Genomic DNA, 21,438 nt, shown 5'->3' with positions numbered 1-21,438 from the left:
TCTTCTTTAAGAGGCTCCTCTGTCCTCCACTCGTTACCTGTATTAATGGCACCTGTTTGAACTTGTTATCAGTATAAAAAGACACCTGTCCACAACCTCAAACACTCCAAACTCCACTATGGCCAAGATCAAAGAGCTGTCAAAGGACACAAGAAACAAAATTGTAGACCTGCACCAGGCTGGGAACACTGAATCTGCAATAGGTAAGCAGCTTGGTTTGAAGAAATCAACTGTGGGAGCAATTATTAGGAAATGGAAGACATACAAGACCACTGATAATCTCCCTCGATCTGGGGCTCCACGCAAGATCTCACCCCGTGGGGTCAAAATGATCACAAGAACGGTGAGCAAAAATCCCAGAACCACATGAATGACCTGCAGAGAGCTGGGACCAAAGTAACAAAGCCTACCATCAGTAACACACTACGCCGCCAGGGACTCAAATCCTGCAGTGCCAGACGTGTCCCCCTGCTTAAGCCAGTACATGTCCAGGCCCGTCTGAAGTTTGCTAGAGAGCATTTGGATGATCCAGAAGAAGATTGGGAGAATGTCATATGGTCAGATGAAACCAAAATAGAACTTTTTGGTAAAAACTCAACTTGTCGTGTTTGAAGGACAAAGAATGCTGAGTTGCATGCAAAGAACACCATACCTACTGTGAAGCATGGGGGTGGAAACATCATGCTTTGGGGCTGTTTTTCTGCAAAGGGACCAGGACGACTGATCCGTGTAAAGGAAAGAATGAATGGGGCCATGCATCGTGAGATTTTAAGTGAAAACCTCCTTCCATCAGCAAGGGCATTGAAGATGAAACGTGGCTGGGTCTTTCAGCATGACAATGATCCCAAACACACCGCCCGGGCAACGAAGGAGTGGCTTCGTAAGAAGCATTTCAAGGTCCTGGAGTGGCCTAGCCAGTCTCCAGATCTCAACCCCATAGAAAATCTTTGGAGGGAGTTGAAAGTCCGTGTTGCCCAGCAACAGCCCCAAAACATCACTGCTCTAGAGGAGATCTGCATGGAGGAATGGGCCAAAATACCAGCAACAGTGTGTAAAAATCTTGTGAAGACTTACAGAAAACGTTTGACCTCTGTCATTGCCAACAAAGGGTATATAACAAAGTATTGAGATAAGTATTTGGTCAATAACAAAAGTTTTCCACCATAATTTTCAAATAAATTCATTAAAAATCCTACAATGTGATTTTCTGGATTTTTTCCCCTCATTTTGTCTGTCATAGTTGAAGTGTACCTATGATGAAAATTACAGGCCTCTCTCATCTTTTTAAGTGGGAAAACTTACACAATTGGTGGCTGACTAAATACTTTTTTGCCCCACTGTATAGTTGTTTTGCTCCTAGCACTTCACAGCTGATTCAAATAATCAAAGCTTGATGATGAGTTGGTTATTTGATGCTAGGGTAAAAAAACAAAATGTGAACCCAGGGGGCCCCCAGGACCGAGTTTGGGAAATATTGCATTAAACTACCGGCTGAGAGCATAGACTAAAATGCTACATTCTCTTTGGGATGAAACCGAAACCGTCTCTGCAATATGCTGCATCTTTCCCTCAATTCAACTTCTAAATTTCTGTGTACAACCACAATAATTAATAATAAATACCACCCAAGATATGAATGAATGTAAATTAACAGAATGCTAACTAGAGTTAAATTAATCAGGCTTTGAGAAATGGTGGAATCTACGTGTTTGGGGTGACTTCCAGTGATCAAGTAAGTAATAAAACCAAAGTGGCGCACCATTACAATTAACAGTCACTTCCACCACTAGACATAAGCCCTACTGTATAAACACTGCTCTAAACAGTAGCATCACATAACCAAACACTGACAATCAATGCACTCTAGATAAACACATTTATGAAAGGCTACACTTGTTTAGATAATCTTGTTCTTAAAGAGAGTCAGTCCAATTTGCGCTTTCTAAGACAGATGGGACAGGCATCCCTTGGCGTGTTTCAAACATTTGCCATGCTGTTCATACATGCCTTCAAACACCTCTGGGGCCATCCAAGCAGCACTTCCTTTGTTGTTGGTCATGTGGGTCTGAATGTCACACGCTGTCCCAAAGTCACATATCTTCAGCACGGTGCCACCAGCAACCAGGAGCAGGCTGAAACAAACAAGTAAACAAAGATCCACTCAAATGAGTGACGTGTGTGACTACGTAAGGGTCACTACTAAAGGCTACTGAGGTCTAAATGGGTTACAAACACATAATAAATCCACTTTAGCTTCAAAGCAAACATTTCTAATCATAAAAAAAACATGAAAAAAGAGAATACAGCTAGTCAGATTATTTTTATGCATACAAGTCAGATCCCTTACAGCAAATAACTTTACAACCACACCGTCTGGCAACACCCACTGTGTCACACAAAGAGCGTGAAGGTTAGGTTCCAGTCTTTTCCGTCAGAGCCAAATATATAGCCTCTGGAGCCGATACAGCTACTCTAAGCATTTCAGTCAGAGGCACACTATGAAAACACTAAGGCCTTACTACTGAAGCCAGATCGAAAAGAACTGGAACAAAAACATAAGCAAAATACTTTTATACGTAGACGACTGGAGCCCGTCCGTTGACTATTCTCATTAAAAATATATATATAATAAAACTATGGTCTTTTGGTTAATAAAGTCAGATACAAATATTCTGATGCCATTGCATAATATAATATCCCACACATCTATTAAATGACACCTTAAGTGGGGGAGCAAGGCACTTTATTGGCAGTGAAACAAGAGAGAGGGGGAGGTGGTAAGGAGGAGCATACTTGGGTGGCTTGAGGTCCCTGTGAATGAGAGCCTTTGGTTTCATGCCATGGAGATAGGCGACCCCTTGGGAACACTGAAAACACCAGCTCATGGCATGGGAAGCAGTGTAATAGGGGAGGGGTTCAGCACCATGCAGCACTGTGGACAGAGATAACAGTCACTACCACCTCGAAATAAACACAAAACACACCTGCATGCACACACGCACACTTCCATAGCCATAAAAGTCCAAGTGCAAACACATTTTCACATACACCATGTTTTACTATCCTTGTGGGAACATAAAATGAATTGGACCTGGGAAATGTCCCCACCAGGGAGAACTTTCCTTGTTTACAACTATTATGCGCGTGCACGTACACAGACACGCAGATGCGCACACACACACACAGAGAATACCTTCAAAGTTAGTTTTAAGCATTCAACAAAGTTGTGACGACCACAACTAAGAACACCAACTTTAAATAACTTTGACAGAGATTCAAAGGTAGAAAAGTATACAAGGGGGTAAAGTGCTTGTACAGGTAAGAGTCAGCCCTGGGTTCGAATACTATTTTGAATACCTCAATTTCACATACATTCAAAGTAAGTATTATGATTTTATTTTTATTTATTAAAGACAAGTAGTTTAATATTTTAATGTATATATTTGAAAATAGTCAAAAACACTGCCTCAAACACACTCCAACCCATTTAACTAAGGTATTTTTAAAAAGTATTTTAAAATACCAGACACTTAAATACACATGTACACTGCTCAAAAAAATAAAGGGAACACTTACACAACACAATGTAACTCCAAGTCAATCACACTTCTGTGAAATCAAACTGTCCACTTAGGAAGCAACACTGATTGACAATACATTTCACATGCTGTTGTGCAAATGGAAGACAACAGGTGGAAATTATAGGCAATTAGCAAGACACCCCCAATAAAGGAGTGGTTCTGCAGGTGGTGACCACAGACCACTTCTCGGTTCCTATGCTTCCTGGCTGATGTTTTGGTCACTTTTGAATGCTGGCGGTGCTCTCACTCTAGTGGTAGCATGAGACGGAGTCTACAACCCACACAAGTGGCTCAGGTAGTGCAGCTCATCCAGGATGGCACATCAATGCGAGCTGTGGCAAGAAGGTTTGCTGTGTCTGTCAGCGTAGTGTCCAGAGCATGGAGGCGCTACCAGGAGACAGGCCAGTACATCAGGAGACGTGGAGGAGGCCGTAGGAGGGCAACAACCCAGCAGCAAGACCGCTACCTCCGCCTTTGTGCAAGGAGGATCAGGAGGAGCACTGCCAGAGCCCTGCAAAATGACCTCCAGCAGGCCACAAATGTGCATGTGTCTGCTCAAACGGTCAGAAACAGACTCCATGAGGGTGGTATGAGGGCACGACGTCCACAGATGGGGGTTGTGCTTACAGCCCAACACCGTGCAGGACGTTTGGCATTTGCCTGAGGACACCAAGATTGGCAAATTCGCAACTGGCGCCCTGTGCTCTTCACAGATGAAATCAGGTTCACACTGAGCACGTGACAGACGTGACAGAGTCTGGAGACGCTGTGGAGAACGTTCTGCTGCCTGTAACATCCTCCAGCATGACCGGTTTGGCTGTGGGTCAGTCATGGTGTGGGGTGGCATTTCTTTGGGGGGCCGCACAGCCCTCCATGTGCTCGCCTGAGGTAGCCTGACTGCCATTAGGTACCGAGCTGAGATCCTCAGACCCCTTGTGAGACCATATGCTGGTGCGGTTGGCCCTGGGTTCCTCCTAATGCAAGACAATGCTAGACCTCATGTGGCTGGAGTGTGTCAGCAGTTCCTGCAAGAGGAAGGCATTGATGCTATGGACTGGCCGGCCCGTTCCCCAGACCTGAATCCAATTGAGCACATCTGGGACATCATGTCTCGCACCATCCACCAAAGCCACGTTGCGCCACAGACTGTCCAGGAGTTGGCGGATGCTTTAGTCAAGGCCTGGGAGGAGATCCCTCAGGAGACCATCCGCCACCTCCTCAGGAGCATGCCCAGGCGTTGTAGGGAGGTCTTACAGGCACGTGGAGGCCACACACACTACTGAGCCTCATTTTGACTTGTTTTAAGGACATTACATCAAAGTTGGATCAGCCTGTAGTGTGGTTTTCCACTTTAATTTTGAGTGTGACTCCAAATCCAGACCTCCATGGGTTGATAAATTTGATTTCCATTGATAATTTGTGTGTGATTTTGTTGTCAGCACATTCAACTATGTAAAGAAAAAAGTATTTAATAAGAGAATTTCATTCATTCAGATCTAGGATGTGTTATTTTAGTGTTCCCTTTATTTTTTTGAGCAGTGTATTTGAACCCCTTTCTGGTAACGGATCCATGAACACTTCCTAACTCTGCAATACTACATAACAGGTCATTGTGAAAGTACTGACCAATTTAAGGAATCATGTCAATAGTGAGCCTAATAACCCTTTACACTCTTGGGAATTGGTCTATATGGATGAGGCGAAATTTAAATGGAACAGTTAGGCGATAACAGAGAAATTATTAGACCAAAAGGTGAAGACACAACAGTTAACATCACACAAGACTGAATCAAAACATTGCACTGTTGATTTTATGTGCATTTTACATTTACATTAACGAAATCTGAAAATACTCTGGATACATTCCAAAAACAGTCCATTATAACATCGCAATCTGGGTCAGGTGGGCATGATTTGAAAGCTTGTTCTATTGCCAACATGCCTAGCTAAGGGATAAAATACCATCTTACAGTGGTAAGCTTTCACAGGGCAATTCAGAGAAACAGATCATAGAAATGAGTCATGACTGCATTCAGGTGTGTGTGCCTTGGCAAATTTTCTTCACAATAAACAAATATAGGCTCATTCTGTTCAGAACACCCAGGATATGACAACACGTCATCTGTAACTGTACATCAAACATAGTGATCCTAAATGTTGACACTGTATATGACATGAGTTATGATGTGCACATTTGGACTCAAGGGTGTTTGACATCAAAACGGTATTTATTATAATCCTCAACATCAAATCTTTCAAATTACACCAAGTCATCTTAAATTTACAGAATTTCCCTCACTCAGACAACAAGAAAATTGCCCAAATACCGGGAGTGATGGGGGCAACTTGTTGTCACGAGCTGTGCTCAAGTTCAAAACGGCTGTCATTCAAAACCCATATAACATTGTGAAGCGCAGAGCCTGAGCTCTGACGTAACTTATTACATGTCACTGTACAGCCACTACGTTCCAATTTAGGCGCTTATTAACGCCCAAATCTGCAATTTTCTACCCGTATAAGTACGAGTGTAAAGGGTTAATAAAAGCATAGTTTGCATTTGGGTATTGGAGTTATTGACATTGATTGCAATATTTCCACTTGTTTGACATGGCATGTATTTACACAAATTTACAAGCCATGTCAATGTGTGTGGTAGAGAAGTAGGTCGGCTTGAGCGGTATACCAGGGAATTTGGAAATAGCCACAGGATGGTTTTTCAATACCGTCGAAACCATTTCTGTGAAGCTTAAAAAAATATATATATATATTTGTAGCTACTTAATTAAATACCTGCCGTCAACATCACGTGTGCAATACGTTAGGAGATAAAGCAGATTGCGTTCTTCATTACACTCGTCACATTATTTTTCATGATGAACGTTACCGGTAGTCCCCAGTCACGTTGTTTTGTTTACAAGCACACAACAAAGCGAGACCGGACGCTTTAGTCACTCACTCATTGTTGTGCAGCATGCGCCAGGTGATCTAGTTACAATATGGAATTCAAAACTAAATGTTTGCCAGCTAGATATCTTATAACTATTAAGTTAATAGTCTAAAATGTGCTAAATGCTCTGCAGTTGTGCAACTGGTTTGCTAACTTAGTCATTTACTGCCAGCGCCCTGCAAAATGACCTCCAGCAGGCCCCACAAAGAAATGCCACCCCACACCATGACTGACCCATCGCCAAACCGGTCATGCTGGAGGATGTTGCAGGCAGCAGAACGTTCTCCACGGCATCTCCAGACTCTGTCACGTCTGTCACATGTGCTCATGTGCTCAGTGTGAACCTGCTTTCACCTGTGAAGAGCACAGGGCGCCAGTGGCGAATTTGCCAATCTTGGTGTTCTCTGGCAAATGCCAAACGTCCTGCACGGTGTTGGGCTGTAAGCACAACCCCCACCTGTGGACGTCGGGCCCTCATACCACCCTCATGGAGTCTGTTTCTGACCGTTTGAGCAGACACATGCACATTTGTGGCCTGCTGGAGGTCATTTTGCATGGCGCTGGCAGTGCACCTCCTTGCACTAAGGCGGAGGTAGCGGTCCTGCTGCTGGGTTGTTGCCCTCCTACGGCCTCCTCCACGTCTCCTGATGTACTGGCCTGTCTCCTGGTAGCGCCTGCATGCTCTGGACACTACGCTGACAGACACAGCAAACCTTTTTGCCACAGTTCGCATTGATGTGCCATCCTGGATGAACTGCACTACCTGAGCCACTTGTGTGGGTTGTAGACTCCGTCTCATGCTACCACTAGAGTGAGAGCACCGCCAGCATTCAAAAGTGACCAAAACATCAGCCAGGAAGCATAGGAACTGAGAAGTGGTCTGTGGTCACCACCTGCAGAATCACTCCTGTTTTGGGGGGTGTCTTGCTAATTGCCTATAATTTCCACCTTTTGTCTATTCCATTTGCACAACAGCATGTGAAATTTATTGTCAATCAGTGTTGCTTCCTAAGTGGACAGTTTGATTTCACAGAAGTGTGATTGACTTGGAGTTACATTGTGTTGTTTAAGTGTTCCCTTTTTTGAGCAGTGTATATATATACAAAACTATATATATATATATATATATATATATATATATTGTACTTATTAGCATTGCTAACCTTCAGATTACAGACTCAGTGGGGTTTGAATATAGCGCCCCTTGTGTTCATATCCTAGGATGGCACAAGGTCAGTATGAAGGTACGACAATCTGGATACTGCCCAAGCCTAGGAGTAGGCTTGCCTACATCATCGTCCAGGGACTCACCATTGTACAGAGACCCTCCTTCAGCATATTCCATCACCAGGCAGACCTAGATCAGAAAATTTGTGCCGTCAAAAATGAAAAAAATATCTAGTTATTAGGGTATACAGTATCCCACGATGTTCTGGTTATTTGTCTACCTTGCTATTGGTGTTCCTACAATAAAATCAGTAACAACCCACTGTTCCAAGGTATTTACAACAACTGGCAAAAACCATAGGCTATAACAACACACTGAAATATCAGTGTGTTAAAAAGATGACTTACCGGATTATTGCATGAGCCATACAATTTTACAATGTTGGGGTGATTCACACGTGAAAGCTGTCGCAGCTTGGGAGGGGAGAGGAGGAGGGAAGAGAATCAAGAGGGATCTCTTTGGGTTGTAATAAACTGCCCTGTCATAACTTTACAGAATCTCTCTACTAGTATCCCAGTACAATGTGACAATACCTCAACTATGAACGCTTTCCTTTCAGATTCACTCTCTATTGTCTTGATTGCGACGTCTTTGCCTTTCCATTTGGCCTTGCAGACAACACCAAATGCACCTCTCCCCACGACCTGAAAGATAACAGGTAGACGACATAAGCCAAGTGTGTTGGATGCAATGTTATTCGTCTATTATTATCATGACCCTACTAATGCCACTTTCCATCTGGGTGTTTTGGGAGTTAGCCAAGCTAACACCGTTGTTGTTATTTGTTGTGGACAAGTTCCATTACACAATCCAGCATATCAATCAAACTCTTGTGTGCAGACAGTCAACGTCAGCTGATCTGATGGAGGGGTCTGATGTGTGGGGCCCACCTGTTGGGAACTGCAGCTAGTTAGCTAGCTACAATCAAAACAAGAACTGCCAAATAGATTTGGAGCATAGCTAACTGACCATTCTCCATAACGTCTATGGCATAATAATTGATGAATGGCATAGCTATTAGTGAGATAGTTATGGTAACTTAATTCCCAGGCCTTTCAAAACCATAATACACGAAACATTCCATGCATGGTTAAAAAGCTGATTTACCGGATTATTGCATGAGCCATACAACTTCACAATGTTGGGGTGATTCAAACCCAACATCACACCCCTTGCCGGGGTGTGAATTGTGTGTTTTTTGACTAGCTAGCTAGCTAGCTCAGTCCAACATAGCCAGCTGGTAGCTGAGCTAACTAGACCATAGCCAGCTGGTTGCTGAGCTAACTAGACAGCTAGTAAGGCAGTTTGCTAACGTTAGTTAAAAAGTAGATTAACAATGGTAGAGCTAGCAACCATGACACTTGAGATATCACGCACTGTGGCAACTTCTGCATCATAGGATCCCTCACATTCCAATCAAATGTTGAGATAGCTAAATTGTTACTTACCTCTTCAACTTCAATATCCACATAATCTATTTCTTCAAAGGGATATCCAGGGGGAGTTTCGATCATATCGGCGGATGGCAGAGACATTGCTAACTGGCTAACTAGTTATTCATTAAAATCAAGATGTAAAAATAATAATAATATGCAAGACACGCGTACACGAATAAAAATAAACTTACATGACACAATTTGCCAAGACACTGGCGGACCTAAAACGGAAATAAACCTAGTTTAAAAACTGGAACTCGCAAGCTGTGTTTACTGGCTAGCTAGCTCAGTCCAACATAGCCAACTGGTAGCTGAGCTAGCTAGTAAGGTAGTTTGCTAACGTTAGCTAAAAAGTCGATTAACAATGGCTAGTAGTAGCCACAATTTGAAAACAGCAACTTTCAATTGCCATATCAGGGACGTCAACGACGTTGGTTAACACAATTCCTTCAGCAAGTTAGCTAGCTGGCGAGCAAGCTATATCTGACACTTTGGGAGTCACTTGACTAGGCCGATTGCTGGCCTGATCACGCCAGCCCTTCGCCGCCGTAGACTGTGCACCACCGGCGTAGTGGCTCGAGACATGGGGTGATTGTTTTAAATGTTGAGGAAATCAATCAAAGAAGTGTCCACCGTGTTTCCCTGCGTTTTTCTAAACATCTGACTCGCGTACATAACTTTATAATTACGACTTTGCTTCCATTTATACGACTTTTGTTTTATTCCGCAGTTGTTACAGGCAGCAGCTCCAGAAAGGGTGTGCTCTCCTTAATTCTGCCCCACCAGCTCTGTGTCCCGAATGGCATGCAGATGCAACTTTGTAAGTAGAGACGCTATAATAAAAAGGATGCAAGGTTATTGTTAACTATATTACAATAAATGCATGTGTATGTATGTCCCTATAAGTAACGTTATTAGCCTCTTAAATGTCAACAGTATACGTAGCCTACAGTGTAAAGTACTTGAGGTATCTATACTTTACTTTTTATATTTTTGACTACTATTACTTCACTACACAATGTACGTTTTACTCCATACATTTTCCCTGACACCCAAAAGTAGGCTACTCGTTACATTTTAAATGCTTAGCAGGACAGGAAATTGGTCTACACAAATGCTGAAGTGTGACCCTGGCTATCAATTAAGCAAAAAAAACAAGACAATTGTGCCTTCTGGTTTGCTTAAAATAAGAAATAAAAAAAGTTATATTTGTACTTTTAATTTAGATACATTAGTATATTTTTGCAATTACATTTAACTTTGAAACTTAAGTATATTTAAAACCAAATACTTTTAGACTTTTACTTAAGTAGTATTTTACTGGGTGACTTTAACTTTTACTTAAGTAATTTTCTATCTTTACTTTTACTCAAGTATGACAATTGGGTACTTTTCCCACCACTGGTAGCCTACAGTTGAAAAACGCAAGTGACTGTGACTTACTGTGAATGTAAACTTTATTAATTAGACTAACACAGGTATAATACAATGCTATTCATTTTAGTGCTTTAGTGTTTCAAAATAAAATTGTCCATTTATCAAATGGACCATCAATCATGATCATCATCCATGGTTTGTCTGGTAGTCTGAACAAAATACAATTCAGCTGTTTCCCATATGTCAATTACATCTGTAAAGTCCCTCTTCATCCTAGAAACATGTGTGACAGAGTTGGAACCATAGTTTTGGTCATCGTTTCCCAGGGGAGCCTACTTAGGGTGCGAACAGTTCAAAAGGTATTAAAGTGTCCAAGGTGGTGGGTAAATTAAGATAGTTCACTCAGGCAGTTTACCATTGAAAAAATGTCAGTTCCGGACTACTTAATGGGATCAGTCTCCAATAGACACCAGTGCAATAGCAGCTGGGTCTGATCTACTTAGTTCATTGACTTTCATTGAACCAGAAAAAAGCAGCAAGTGGGGTATCTCCAGTGGCGTACCGTCGTTTTGCTGGGCCCTGCAAGGTCTGAGCAAGGAAAACAGCTAACTTCTTACAATTCTACACATTTTGCTATGGGGCAAAGATAAAAATGTTGCTGTTTAAAGCACATTTTATAGCTAATCTCATGTTATAAATTTTTTTTAAAGCCATTAGGCTGTGAGAAAATTGGCCTTGTGATTTGATTAGGCCTATAGGCCCAGATGTTGCTAACCATGTGAAATAGATCGATCGTGTATTGGTCTAGGACCGCATGCACTACATTTTCTATTATGTGAAAATGAAAAGAAAGTAAGTCTGTATGTTATGTAAGCCGTATATATCAAACCTATTTTTTTATCAAATTTGCCATTTTAACTCAGTGGAGAGGGGCAGAAACTTCAGTAGACTGTTGATCAGCAATCAGCATCATGACCCTATATTTTGTCTTCTTTGACATAAGGTCTGATATAAGATCTCATTTTGGGAAGGGGGAGACAGATTTTATATTCAACCAAGATCTCTGTGTGTGTCAGGGATTCAAAGAGTGAAGGAAAAGGTATTTCCACTACAGATTGAGTCTAGGATTAGAATGTATCAGATGCTCAAGTCCTTAACCCAAATGTATAATGCCATTATCTTGGTTGGATTAACTGCTGTGTTTGATTAAAAGTTCAGGGCTAACCGCTGAATATAGTGGGCCACTACAATACACTCAATACAATACACTGTTTATTTCAATATCAGTGAAGCATCGATAGGAGTTCCTTTGAAAGAGACTGCTTTTCAACATACTATTCTGATATCTATTTAATATCTATTCTACGTCTACTAGTAAGTGGGCCAACCAACAGATGTTCCCATGTCACTTTCAGAAGGACCATGAGACCAAATGTAAGTCTGAAAAAGGATACAGCTGATGTCTCTTCCAACTACTTTATCAGCTGAGGCAGACAGCAGTACAGGTCACGAGAATACTTTCCACATATAAGTGAATCAGTGCTTCTCCATAAGAACAATAGTTAAAATAAGTAATATAGATAACGTTGTAATAACGTCTAACAACCAATATCCTAACTCTGCTTTAATATGAATTTGAGCAGCAACACTTAAAAAAAAAAATTAGGCTATGTATTGTAAGAAACACAGCACATGATTAAACAGTAACACATTCCCTATTTACAAAGATTAATAAAAGGAGTTCCCACGGGAAGCTTGGTAAATCACAACCACAAGGCAATCATAACTCATACTAAAGAGCATAAATGATTTGTTGTATATTGAACTGGAAGTATGCAAGTGCTATCCAATTCCCACTGCAATAAATAATACTTTTTAGTCACTTGACTGAAAGGCTGTTTAAAATGCTCTTCAATGAGTGTTATCTGAGACTACCAACATTGCGATACGTATGATTGGGGATCTGTGCTCTTCAAAATCTAGCAGGTTTGTTTGCTCTCTGTAGCATACCTGTAAAGTTTTGAATAATCATGATGATTGACCAACTCTATTAACTTATCACATTTAGTCATCCATCACAGTCAATTAGTTTATATTTGTAGAGTTTCTGAGGTATTTAATCATGTTGAATTTGGCCCTTTTGAAAGGTCTGCCCTTGAGTTGGTATCTCTTTTGGAGCATTATTGTCTTGCTGTCTTGCTGATGCTAATTAGGCATAGCATTCATGATCATGGAGCATGAATTCAGCTGAAGTGAAAAGGTCATGCACTTGGGAATCCTTCAGAAGGCATTGTAGTGGAGCTCCTGTAGTTGGTGTCATGTGATTTTATCATCACCACAGGGTGATGCTGGTGTACTTCTGAGAGGAGGCCTTGGTCTCTCCTGGGTCTTTGCTGAGAGTGATGTGCTACTCTCTTTATGGTGTTATCAGTGAAGAGAAGGACAATATATTTCAGGCATTTGGGTATAAGAACAGATCTTATACAATAGAATGCCTTCATTAATATCGTTCATTAATAAAGTCAGATGATTGATGACATAACACTCTTGCAGCTGATGAACATTTGTCTTATGCTTATGGCTTTTAGTTGCCACCAGCTCTCCTAGGTTGGCATTATGAATATCTATGTCCTAAATAAGAACTTCATTGTTTAATTAGAGTGGTTAGAAAAAAAGACCACTCTTTGCAAATATTCACACAAATCATTTGGTGTAAGTAGAGCAATTCCCAGGGCTGCATCCCGACAAGTAAACAGCGCTGGCACCAGGGACCACTGTGCAGTCATTTTGCAAAATCATTTTAACTTGATCCAAACCCTCCATTCATTTACACTGAATTTATGTGACATACTAAATAAATCAGCTGAAAAATAATCCTGCAGCCTAATCAGTATTAGTCTGAGGTAGTCTGCCTGCAGTTTGCAGTGACTGAACTTCTACTAGAATAGTAGCCTCTGTGAGTCAGCGGACCTCCTGAATGGGAGCCTAAAGCTGTAGTCTAGACCAATGAGTGGAGCTGTTCGATTAAATCAGGTTAAAGAATGGGTCAGGGAATAATATGGTCCATACTTATAGGTAAATCCAGGATTTTATTTGAAGCCGGCTTCATAGACCATGTCATTTAAAGTGCCTGCCCTCCATTCTCGTTCAGCCATCTGATTTGAATCAGACTGGTAGGCCCTCCTGGCCGACAAGTGACAAAGCTGCTCTCCCCCTGCACAGCTGGTGGCTGCTGTTTCTTCCTCACAGATTGACTGCTGTGCACAGGGGACCAGCTGAGAGTGACCTTTCCCGATTGTTCAATGCGGTCTCAGATACATCACACTTGATAAGTGGTGGTGCTGAGCGTGTGGGCTGAGGGAGCAGCGCAGCAGCAGCCTCTCTTCTCTCTGCGCCACACCACGTCATGCCGCCACCTTCCCGATCTCGGTGATGAGGCCTCCATCCATTGTCTCTCCTCTGTGATAATTCCTCAGCTCAGGCTTAAAGAGGTTAGAACTGACGGGAACGAGTGACCTTTATCATTTTGACGCAAGTGACATTGACTTTTTGGAGAGGGTCTCATCTCTCAGAGAGAGGAGAGGGCCTCCGACACCAGCTAATTGTTTATCCTCTGACAAGTTAGGAAAATAATTTTTGGGGGAATGAAGGAAATATGTCATTGTGGTCTTCTATAACGATACAGGGCGAGACCCAGATGCAGACACAGGAGGCAGATGGTTCAAGTCTCTGATATTTATTATAAAACAAGGGGCAGGCAAGAGACAGGTCGAGGACAGACAAAAGATCATAAACCAGTCAGAGTCCAGGAGGTACAGAGTTGCAGGCAGGCTCGAGGTCAGGGCAGGCTCAGTGTCAGAGCAGGCAAAGGTCAGAACTGGGATAACTAGAAAAACAGAGACTTGGAAAAAGCAGGAGAACGGAAAAACACGCTGGTTGACAAGACAAGACAAACTGGCAACAGACAAACAGAGAACACAGGTATAAATACACTGAGGCTAATAGGGAAGAAGGGTAACACCTGGAGGTGGAGACAATCACAAGGACAAGTGAAACAGATCAGGGTGTGACGTCTTCGTCCTCTATATTCAATTCAAACCACTTTAGTTTCCTTTTCAGCATGTTTGAAGTAGTATAGGCCTACTGTTTTGTTTCATGATTCACTCAGTAAGAATTGTGTTGTTGTTTACCACGTTAATCCAAACGGCATAAGCACAGTCTTGCAGCTCAAGAAAAAATATATTTTTTCCTTCACTTATATATGTATATACACTGTTCAAAAAAATAAAGGGAACACTTAAACAACACAATGTAACTCCAAGTCAATCACACTTCTGTGAAATCAAACTGTCCACTTAGGAAGCAACACTGATTGACAATACATTTCACATGCTGTTGTGCAAATGGAATAGACAAAAGGTGGAAATTATAGGCAATTAGCAAGACACCCTCAATAAAGGAGTGGTTCTGCAGGTGGTGACCACAGACCACTTCTCGGTTCCTATGCTTCCTGGCTGATGTTTTGGTCACTTTTGAATGCTGGCGGTGCTTTCACTCTAGTGGTAGCATGAGACGGAGTCTACAACCCACACAAGTGGCTCAGGTAGTGCAGCTCATCCAGGATGGCACATCAATGCGAGCTGTGGCAAGAAGGTTTGCTGTGTGTGTCAGCGTAGTGTCCAGAGCATGGAGGCGCTACCAGGAGACACGCCAGTACATCAGGAGACGTGGAGGAGGCCGTAGGAGGGCAACAACCCAGCAGCAGGACCGCTACCTCCGCCTTTGTGCAAGGAGGAGCACTGCCAGAGCCCTGAAAAATGACCTCCAGCAGGCCACAAATGTGCATGTGTCTGCTCAAACGGTCAGAAACAGACTCCATGAGGGTGGTATGAGGGCCCGACGTCCACAGGTGGGGGTTGTGCTTACAGCCCAACACCGTGCAGGAAGTTTGGCATTTGCCAGAGAATACCAAGAATTGCAAATTCGCCACTGGCGCCCTGTGCTCTTCACAGATGAAAGCAGGTTCACACTGAGCACATGAGCACATGTGACAGACGTGACAGAGTCTGGAGACGCGGTGGAGAACGTTCTGCTGCCTGCAACTTCCTCCAGCATGACCGGTTTGGCGGTGGGTCAGTCATGGTGTGGGGTGGCATTTCTTTGTGGGGCCGCACAGCCCTCCATGTGCTCGCCAAGGTAGCCTGACTGCCATTAGGTACCGAGATGAGATCCTCAGACCCCTTGTGAGACCATATGCTGACACATGCACATTTGTGGCCTGCTGGAGGTCATTTTGCAGGGCTCTGGCAGTGCTCCTCCTTACACAAAGGCGGAGGTAGCAGTCCTACTGCTGGGTTGTTGCCCTCCTATGGCCTCCTCCACGTCTCCTGATGTACTGGCCTGTCTCCTGGTAGCGCCTCCATGCTCTGGACACTACGCTGACAGACACAGCAAACCTTCTTGCCACAGCTCGCATTGATGTGCCATCCTGGATGAGTTGCACTACCTGAGCCACTTGTGTGGGTTATAGACTCCATCTCATGCTACCACTAGAGTGAAAGCACCGCCAGCATTCAAAAGTGACCAAAACATCAGCCAGGAAGCATAGGAACCGAGAAGTGGTCTGTGGTCACCACCTGCAGAACCACTCCTTTATTGGGGGTGTCTTGCTAATTGCCTATCATTTCCACCTTTTGTCTATTCCATTTGCACAACAGCATGTGAAATGTATTGTCAATCAGTGTTGCTTCCTAAGTGGACAGTTTGATTTCACAGAAGTGTGATTGACTTGGAGTTACATTGTGTTGTTTAAGTGTTCCCTTTATTTTTTTGAGCAGTGTATTTTTTGTAGGTTTTGATTGAAGGTGCTTAGCTTTTGAGTTAGGCCTATCCATGGAGGCATGTTACGAGGTAGTATAAAAACATCTAGCTCAATGTTTCTGCTCACAGAATGTTAACGATTTACTGGAATGTAATACCACAGAATAAATGGTAGAATAGAATGTAGACTAGAAAGCATGCGCTCTTTTAGCATGTTTAGAATGCTAACAGATGTTTAGAATGTTAATCTAGTGCCCAGATTCCAACAGTCTGGGTATCACCATTATCAGCCATATGGGAACATGCGCCTGTTGATTATCTCTGCATGGTGCACTGGTCTTTGAAATACTTTTCTTATTTTCTTGCTTATTTCCATTGTTTAGTTCAGAGTACGTATATCTGATTTCAAAGATAATCAATCATGTTTAAAGTGATTTCAGACTGATGGACATGTCAGGAGTTGTAGATTACCTTTCTAAAATTCTCCCTTGGGACCCATCTCAGTAAACCGCCCTTTCATTCAGAGTCATGCAGGTCAACATATCTCTGTGATTTTATTTAGGCTATATAAGGCTGATAACTGAAACAAATGACTCATTACCTTCAATGTGGAATACTGGTTCAGAATCCATGCTTTGTGTTTTCATTGGAAATGTAAGGTGCGGTTATTTCAGGCCTCGTTGGTTACATCGCCTGAAAGAATTTTCTATAATTGAGTCATGAGATGAGATCAAGATTACATTTCCAGAGCCTCTGATAAAGAGCAATTTATCACATATTTGTTGACTTGTCTATTTCCAAGAATTGCATGAATATATGCGCTCTGAATAAGATAGACTGGCTTTTCATTTAATGAAAATTTTCCTTTTGGAACTATCACTGTGGCTTTTCAGAGGTTTGTCAGATGCACATAGGGTGCATCCCAAATGGAACCCTCCTCCTTATATAGTGCACTACTCATAGGACTCTGGTCAAAAGTAGTGCACTATAAAGGGAAAAGAGTGCCATTTGGGACACACCTCAGACATTTCAGTGTTGTCAGATGCCTGGAGGACAGTGGTGTAGCACCGTTTCGAGGGGCCCCCACAACTAACTGGATTTATGTCAATTTCGTCAGACACCATAAAAGGAATTTAATTTGTACAATTATTGTCCAACAAGTGTTTAACCTTTTTACTGCAGTGGGCTAAATCAGGGTCACACAGAGTGTTGCTTGGTATTCTTAAATAAATCTACTTTGAAACAAAGGTATACTGTACACCATAACACATGGGCTTAAAACTAAAAAGACACCTGTACCATGTCAAATATAGAGTTGAAATGTATTACATTTTGTGTTTGTATCCCAATGTTGCACTTTATATACATCACAGAAGACTGAAATATAACAAAACCGTTTGACATAGAAACAACAGATTTTCTGCGTAAAAAAAAAAGTAGATTAATCAAAATATTAATAACATTGCACCCATGAGGCCACTAGGCCATTTGACACATCTTCCAGCTGACATGGAAATTAATAATATTAAAATATTAATATTGAACTATTCGAAAATTCCCAAAACAAATCTTTTCCCCTTATGAAATTCTTCTAACTGTACATTTTAAGCTCAATTAATGCAACAAAATCCATTATTTTCAAATATAAAATAAAGTTTCCCTGCCGGATAAGGATTGTCACGACTTTCAAGAATCTCTGAGCAAATTTCCTGCTATTCTACATATTTTGCCATGAGGCTTAGAGAACATTTCCTGTAATTCTAAACACTTATTTTATGGCTTATTATGTGTTCATATGTTCTCTGGGGGACCCAACCTCCAAAGCTCGTGGGACCCTCCTTTGCGGGGGCTGCGGGGGTGTGTGCTACGCCAGTGCTGGAGTACTGGGATAAGGCGGACAGTCTCACCTATGCCAGTGTTGGAGGAGCTGGGCAGGTGGACAGTCTCACCAATGCCAGTGTTGGAGGAGCTAGGCAGATGGACAGCCTCACTGCTAGAATACAGAGGGACAGAGGGTGTCAGACAGACGGCCAGCCTCCAGAGGGTGGTCAGACAGACGGCCAGCCTCCAGAGGGTGGTCAGACAGACGGCCAGCCTCCAGAGGGTGGTCAGACAGAGGGCCAGCCTCCAGAGGGTGGTCAGACAGACGGCCAGCCTCCAGAGGGTGGTCAGACAGACGGCCAGCCTCCAGAGGGTGGTCAGACAGACGGCCAGCCTCCAGAGGGTGGTCAGACAGACGGCCAGCCTCCAGAGGGTGGTCAGACAGATGGCCTGCCTCCAGAGGGTATTCAGGCAGGGATCAAGGACATCCTTGTTATTTGTGATGATTCCTCTGAGTATCTGCAGGAATCCCTATTTGAGGTGATAAGAAAAAGCCTGAAAGGTAAAGAAGACTCTTAGAGAGTGGCTCAAGGCCAAGTTGTAACTGTACAGCGTAGGGAACTAATTTATTTTCAGTGCCATCGGGTCAGGTATACAAGCTCCCAGGGATTTAGGAGGATTATGACCACCCCTTAGCACCAGCTCTCCGTCTGACCACTGACTTTAACGACAGCAGGCTGAGCAAACCCTCAGTTTTCCCCTTTCCGCACTCTCGGAATGTGGCTGTGGGATCATTGGGAAGCGTTTGGAGTTGGGGGGGAGGGCAGGTGTGCAGAACCTCCGTGCTCCACGGCGATAGGATGGAAGGATAGGATGGAACGATAGCATGGAAGGATAGGAAAGCCCTACAGAGATGAGGGCTGTATCAGATTGGCCCAAAGATATAGGCACGGTGGGATCAGACAGAAGGACATGGCAGACTGCTAGGTCTCACTACCTGCCAGGGTTTGTACCTTTCCACAGCACCTCTACACGCCCCTCCCACCACCCTTTACACGCCCCTCCCACCACCCTCTACATGCCCCTCCCACTGCCCTCTACATGCCCCTCCCACCGCCCTCTACACGCCCCTCCAACCACCCTCTACATGCCCCTCTCACCGCCCTCTACATGCCCCTCCCACCGCCCTCTACACGCCCACTTGCCTTTGGCAGGTCATATGTTTCATTAAATGTTTTTGCTATTTACAGTATCTATTAAAGCTGGAATTTGTAGAGGTGAAACTGCCACGCCCATTTGCAACATTACAACAACAAAGACGTTACATCAAACAACTAACACCTTTTTCTCCCCTCGGACATCATTGCACATCATTGCATATGCGATACAACACAACAGTGGAGTATGTACTATGATATTTTTTTTTACCACATTGCCGGATGCTCCTTTACTCTGTTTCAAAACCCCAAAAAACAATAACAAAGTGGCACTATTTCACCTTATGCAGATTTCAGCTTTAAAGGCCCAGTGCAGTCAAAAACGTGATTTCCTGTATTTTATAAATATTTCCACACTATGAGGTTGGAATAATACTATGAAATTGTGAGAATTATGATAATGCCCTTTTAGTGTAAGATCTGTTTGAAAAGACCGTCTGAAATTTCAGCCTGTTTTGTTATTATGGAGTTTTGGTGACATCACCTGGCAGTAAATTAGTTAATAGACCAATAGGAAAGAGTTCCAAACCTCTCGGACAGTAATAGCTAGTTTTCCGTTTTCCCCTCTTCACTCATACTACTCCCAGACAGTCCTTACAAAATTCTTGCTTGAGATTTGGCCCTTGCTAAGATGCAATTTTTTGTTTATTTTTAATTGAAAACAATCACAGTAATGTGCTTAATTGTTACCCAGAAATGATTCGATATTGAGATAGAAACGGTTGCATTGGACCTTTAAAGGCCTATATTGGGCCGTCTGGTGGTCTTCAGGTCTCACTACTACTGTCCTTGAGGTAGGGATTTAACTAAGGATTCTGATCATGTTATGCCTCTTTATTCTTTGTATACATTTTATTTCCTGGTTTCCAACATATTTCCCAACAGTATGGAGGCAAAATAATCATACGTTGAAACACTATCTTATTACATAATAGTCAGGCGTTTGGAGAATTTTCTAAATAACAGTGCCTCAGTGTTCACCTGTCTGCAGCTCCAGTGCTACTGACCATTCTTCTGGTAGCTGTTTATTTTGCCCCTACCTTGGCATGGTTGATGAACTGTGACAGCTGATGTCTGAACAACCAGTCAAAGTAACTGCCTGTAATGAGGAGTCTGCTGCCTGAGAGACAGATGCCATCATATCTCAGATAAAGTTATTCCCCTGCTCTCTTTTTACAATACACTCTGACAGCCAGAATATATGCATGCCGGTGGCTGCCACTTGGGAAGCTATTCTGAGATCCGGTTTCTGTTTGTTTAAAAAAAAATAAGAAAAATGGGAATGGGTGGCGAGGTGTCTGTAAAAATTACATGGATGCTAAGATTGTTGATTAGCTAAGGCTCTGTCCTCAGACAGAGGGTTCATTTACCTCCCATTGCTATCCATTGTTTGAAAAGTTAAGGTCTTGCAAAGTCTGTATGTAAAAGTGAAATTAGTTGTGTAATTCCAACTTGATGTTTAAAGATTGGCATTTGTTTGCAGCTACTACAGTGCTACAGTATGGGTTAAAGGTGAATACCGGCAATGTCATTTAGAAAATGTTGTGTATGCTGCCGTGCAATTAAGAATGAAGGAGGGACATCCCAATGTACAGCAGCAAGCTTAAATGCCACGACATGTCCACTTAGAAACAAATTTATAGTGACACTTAAAATTAATAAAGGAAATTGAGAGTCATTTATACATGCCATCCTCAGCAGGCATATCATCAAAACTGTCAAGCAGAGGTCACATACAGCCAGTTCCTATATGGAGGGCCCAAGCCAAGTTCAAAATGGCTTATTTTCCAGATATGCCCACGATGCAGTCAGTGTTGGCAGCATACATTTTTTCCCCATGTAAAAGCAACATATCAGCTGTTTTAAGACAACCTGCCAGGCCTTGCTCTTGTGGATTTTTGCAGAAGAGTCAGTCATTATGCATCTGGAGAAATACAACCCACGTTGTGACAACGTGGGAAAACAACTCTGTGATAGCTATGCAAATATCAAATCGATCAAACCTAGTGAG

General features: G+C 42.6%; 1 protein-coding gene across 2 annotated transcripts in view; it reads right to left on the bottom strand.

The window, feature by feature from the left end:
* LOC129817570 (mitogen-activated protein kinase kinase kinase 7-like) overlaps nt 1–10,004 on the bottom strand; it is a 38,537-nt gene extending 28,533 nt beyond the window's left edge. For both annotated transcript variants that reach the window (XM_055872956.1, XM_055872957.1), the window contains exons 1-6: nt 9,205–10,004; nt 8,290–8,400; nt 8,104–8,169; nt 7,840–7,885; nt 2,794–2,932; nt 2,004–2,132 (exon numbers count right to left, since the gene is read on the bottom strand). In XM_055872956.1, coding sequence (XP_055728931.1) covers nt 2,004–2,132; nt 2,794–2,932; nt 7,840–7,885; nt 8,104–8,169; nt 8,290–8,400; nt 9,205–9,291 — 578 coding nt within the window. In that variant the 5' untranslated portion in view covers nt 9,292–10,004. The remainder of the gene's footprint in view (nt 1–2,003; nt 2,133–2,793; nt 2,933–7,839; nt 7,886–8,103; nt 8,170–8,289; nt 8,401–9,204) is intronic.
* Between the last annotated feature and the right edge of the window lie 11,434 nt (nt 10,005–21,438).

The sequence above is a fragment of the Salvelinus fontinalis genome, chromosome 20 (genome assembly GCF_029448725.1).
Source record: "Salvelinus fontinalis isolate EN_2023a chromosome 20, ASM2944872v1, whole genome shotgun sequence".
NCBI lineage: Eukaryota > Metazoa > Chordata > Actinopteri > Salmoniformes > Salmonidae > Salvelinus > Salvelinus fontinalis.
This window is presented reverse-complemented; position numbering and strand designations above follow the sequence as displayed.